The sequence below is a fragment of the Glycine soja genome, chromosome 10 (assembly GCF_004193775.1).
Source record: "Glycine soja cultivar W05 chromosome 10, ASM419377v2, whole genome shotgun sequence".
Taxonomy (NCBI): Eukaryota; Viridiplantae; Streptophyta; class Magnoliopsida; order Fabales; family Fabaceae; genus Glycine; species Glycine soja.
Window position 1 is genome coordinate 47299238 of NC_041011.1, and position 4544 is coordinate 47303781.

The window sequence follows — 4544 nt, forward strand, 5'->3', positions numbered from 1 at the left end:
TGTGAATTTATTTATAGTAAAATAAGTCTAATTCATTTCATCTCTCTTAATAACGAAAAGAGATTATAATTTTAAAAATAAAAAGAAGAGACATTGTAATTTATGCATATCTCTGAGAAAGAAAATGTAATATATTATTTAAATGAAGATATTTTTGTCTGATTATAAAATAACGAAATAGTTTGTGTACTTACAAAAAATAAGAAAAACAGTTTATGAGTGAGTTTGGTTGTGTAGAAGAAAAAAAATGAAAAAGAATTGTAAAGAAATATTTGAATTAAAGTAAAAAGAAAAAAAAGTGAAACCCACACCTAATTTTGAAATTTTTTTCTTCCCATTTCTCCTATTTTTTACTACCAAACACATACTGAGAGATCTTTTATGTTTTAATTTCTTAAAATATATTTTATTATTTCATAGACAAATCCCGACAATCTACAATAAGTAAACTGGGCCAATCAATAATTTTTTAGCCCTTTTTATTTTAAGTTTGCGCTAGCTCCGCAAAGGTACTGTTCGGACTTTGGTGATCCATGGGCAGTGTGGATATGATTGGTACTCCAACTTTCTGGTTGTTGCTTCCTGCACCTCCAAGTAACTTTCAGCACCCTTAAGAGAATTTTTTTTCTTATTTTTCGGATTGTCCATTCCAAAAGCTAAAATCTGTAATCATTTTGGAATGTTTTTTTACTAGAGCAAGATTATGTCTTATAAGCGGGGAATTAAAAACATCCTATTATCAATTTTAGTACTTTAAAGATTAAAGAACACAATGTTTTAAACACCTTTATTTTTTTGCTTTGGAATTTTATTCATTGAAGTTTTAAAGTTGACAAAAAAATAGATATCAACTATTTACACTCATAAGATGAGAAAACAAACAAAGAATCATTCTGAGAAAGCTTTCTCCACATTAATCTATTTATTTTTATTAGGAAAAAGAAACAAAATATTTTAAAAAATATAATTTGTTTTGGTTACCATGTTTTATTGGTACAAAATATCACTGACTTTGCCCATGATTAATTTTCGTGGCCATATTTAGTAGAATCCTTTCCTCACAATATCATGTTTTTATCATTGACAAGATTCGAATCTAAGACTTTGTTTCACTCATCTGTTTACTCGAGTTAGACCACTAGCATCTTACCTTACATTGAGAGTCCCTACCCTTAAAGGATAAAGTTCAGTATCACTCGGACTAACTACTTGTTGGTAAAATAAAACAAATAAAAAATAATAATTTAAATATTTATTAGAAAGATAGAACTTTTTTTTTTCTCTAAGTGGCTCATGTTGCATGTAAAGGATGAAGCCATGAAGGGGATTGGTACTAATTAGCTTCGTCAATGTTTCTAGAAAAGGGATAACATTAATTTGACAAGGTAACACTAGTTTGTATGGTGAAATTTAAGTGATTTCTAAGAATAAACATTAAGTGTGAGGAAATTTAGATGTTGTGCTCCAACCACCCCAGTCCAATTGATGTTCCGGCCATCAAATTATTGTGTTTGGATTACCCTTTGAAACGCTTGAAATGGACATATTCTCATTTTTCCTAGCTAGCGCGGAAACGTATAAGAAATTGTGGGATGTCATTCACTTTAGTTTAAAGTCCTCCCACTTTGAAGAAATCTGGTTTCCAAACACACACACACTCACCTGTGGTAGTGTGGTCAAACTAAAAAGTTTTGAGTCAACATAGATATCAGATCATAGTTGATTGGCTCTTGTGTGTTGTGTGCCACATAATATTGGATGGGTGAAATAGTGCTGAACATGTTTGCCGAGTGTAGTACTCATCAGATGAAAATTTGGATAAAAAAACCATATTAGATAATAGATTTGACCTCAAATCTTCTCCACTTAGAGATTGATGCAGTCTGAATCAGAAGACATAGAATTTCAAATATGGAGTCTACTTCGAGAGCCTCTATCTTTTTTCTCAATCACTCAACAGCGACCAAAACTACCCGACTAGACTAATTAATCACCATTCACCAAAATATACTACCATGAAACCAATTATAGTTCTTCAAAAACCGCCACCACATTTTCAAGAACCTCTCTTTTACAATGCTTTGTCTCTTCCTCCTCCTCCTTCTTCTTCTCTTCACCTTCCCCTCCCTCGTTCTCACCCTCCCTTTCTTCCCCTCTGATAACCTCACCCTCTACGGTGACGCCTTCTTCACCCGCAACGCCATCACCCTCACCACCCAACACTCCAAATGCTCCTCTTCTTCCATCGGAAGAGCTTTCTTCATCTACCCCGTCCGTTTTCTTGACCCGCAAACAAACTCCACCGCCTCCTTCTCCTGCCGCTTCTCCTTCTCCATCCTCTCCTCCCCTTCTTGCCCCTCCGCCGACGGCCTCGCCTTCCTCATCGCCTCCTCCACCCACTTCCCCACCCTCTCCTCCGGTTACATGGGCCTCCCTTCCTCCTCCTTCTCCTCTTTCTTCGCCGTCGAATTCGACACCGCCTTCCACCCCTTCCTTGGTGACATCAACGATAACCACGTCGCCGTCGATGTCAACAGCCTCGCCTCCTCATTCGCCTCAGTCGACGCCGCGTCCCGAGGCGTCGACCTCAAGAGCGGGAAAATCATCACTGCATGGGTGGAGTATAGGCATGCAATGAGAATGGTACGTGTGTGGATCGGCTATTCCTCAACTAGACCCCCAACTCCGATTCTTGCTACCCAAATTGACCTTTCTGAGAGACTTGAGGACTTCATGCACGTTGGTTTCACTGCCTCCAACGGAGAAGGGTCGAGTGTTCACCTTGTTCATCATTGGCAGTTCAAGACTTTCGGCTATGATGATGATTCTCGCTCCATGGATGTCGTGGAGGAAGGTGACTGTTTCTTGTGTTATGAAGGGGATTCCACGGGAAAAAGGGAAGGTTCTAGCATGTCAAATAAGGACGACATTGAGAGGAGGAAAAAGATTGGGGAGATGGCTCTTGGGTTGGCAGGGTTGACGGCGTTTGTGGTGTCGGGTTTGGCGGCAATGGTTGTGGTGTGTGTTTTCTTGACAAAGAATAAAGCTTGTATTAGGAAGAAGAATAAGGAAGAACAAGGGCAAAGTTGTAGGTTTCAGACGAGTAAAGTGCCAACAAGGTTGTCACTTTCTGACATTAAGTCTGCTACAATGGGGTTCAATCGAGATAGGCTTGTTGGGGAGGGTGCATCTGCAAAAGTGTATAAAGGGTATCTTCCTTTTGGAGGAGACGTGGCAGTGAAGAGATTTGAGAGAGATAACGGTTTGGATTGTTTGCACAACCCTTTTGCCACAGAGTTTGCCACCATGGTGGGTTACTTGCGGCACAAGAATTTGGTTCAGCTCAAGGGGTGGTGCTGTGAGGGGAATGAGTTGGTTCTGGTTTATGAGTTCCTCCCCAATGGGAGCCTCAATAAGGTTTTGCATAGAAACTTCAATTCTTCCATTGTTCTTTCGTGGCAGCAAAGGCTGAACATTGTTCTCGGGGTTGCTTCTGCTCTTACCTACCTTCATGAGGAGTGTGAGAGGCAGATCATTCATAGGGATGTGAAGACATGCAACATAATGCTTGATGCTGATTTCACTGCCAAGTTAGGGGATTTTGGGCTTGCGGAAGTGTATGAGCACAGTTCTAGCACGAGGGATGCTACTATACCAGCAGGGACAATGGGGTATCTTGCTCCTGAATATGTTTATTCTGGTGTTCCTACTGTGAAGACTGATGTGTACAGCTTTGGGGTGGTGGTGTTGGAAGTGGCAACTGGTAGAAAGCCTGTGGAGGATGATGGCACCGTGGTTGTGGATTTTGTGTGGGGTTTGTGGGGAAAGAGGAAGCTCATTGAAGCTGCTGATCCAAGATTGATGGGAAAATTTGATGAAAAAGAGATGGAAAGGATGTTATTGGTGGGGCTTCTTTGTGTGCACCCTGATTATGAGAAGAGGCCAAGAGTGAGAGAAGCAACAAGAATTCTTAAGAAGGAAGCACCACTTCCTTTGTTGCCAACCAGTAAACCAAGGGTGAGAATTAGGCCTATTTGTCCTGATGATGATACCTCTGAAGCACAGAGTGTTGTTGCGGATTGGCTCAGCACAGATGATGCTCCTTATTTGACCCCTAGAAGCCAGTTTTACTAGGGTTTTGTACATTCAAGTCGGATTATTTTAGATTCTTGATTTGTGAGAAACATCGTGTCCAGGAATCTAAGCTAGAAGGAAAAATACTTGTTTTCTTGCTTAATAACAATATCCAATTGAAATGTTAGCTATTTTTGTGATTTTAGAGTATGAAATCAATTTATATTGATTGGCACAGTTTTGGTGTTTTACTACGTAATTTACTCAGAACGGTTAACGATCCTCTGGTTTAAATAAGATGAACCTATAACAAGGATAACATCATTAACATAAATGGACATTGTTTTGTTACAAACTCGTTATGACCAGGGAAAGCTGATTCTAAGGTTTTGTGACTAGCTTACAAGAAACTAACTGAATATGATAAATGAAACTAAACTTGTAAAGAGTAGATTGCATGCATTTAGTGA

General features: G+C 39.3%; 1 protein-coding gene across 1 annotated transcript; it reads left to right on the top strand.

The window, feature by feature from the left end:
• The first annotated feature begins 2076 nt into the window (after positions 1-2076).
• On the top strand, positions 2077-4134 carry LOC114371814 (L-type lectin-domain containing receptor kinase S.6). The gene is made up of 2 exons (XM_028329142.1): positions 2077-2887; positions 2954-4134. The coding sequence occupies exons 1-2, from the start codon at positions 2077-2079 to the stop codon at positions 4132-4134; spliced, it is 1992 nt and encodes a 663-aa protein (XP_028184943.1).
• The last annotated feature ends 410 nt before the right edge of the window (positions 4135-4544 follow it).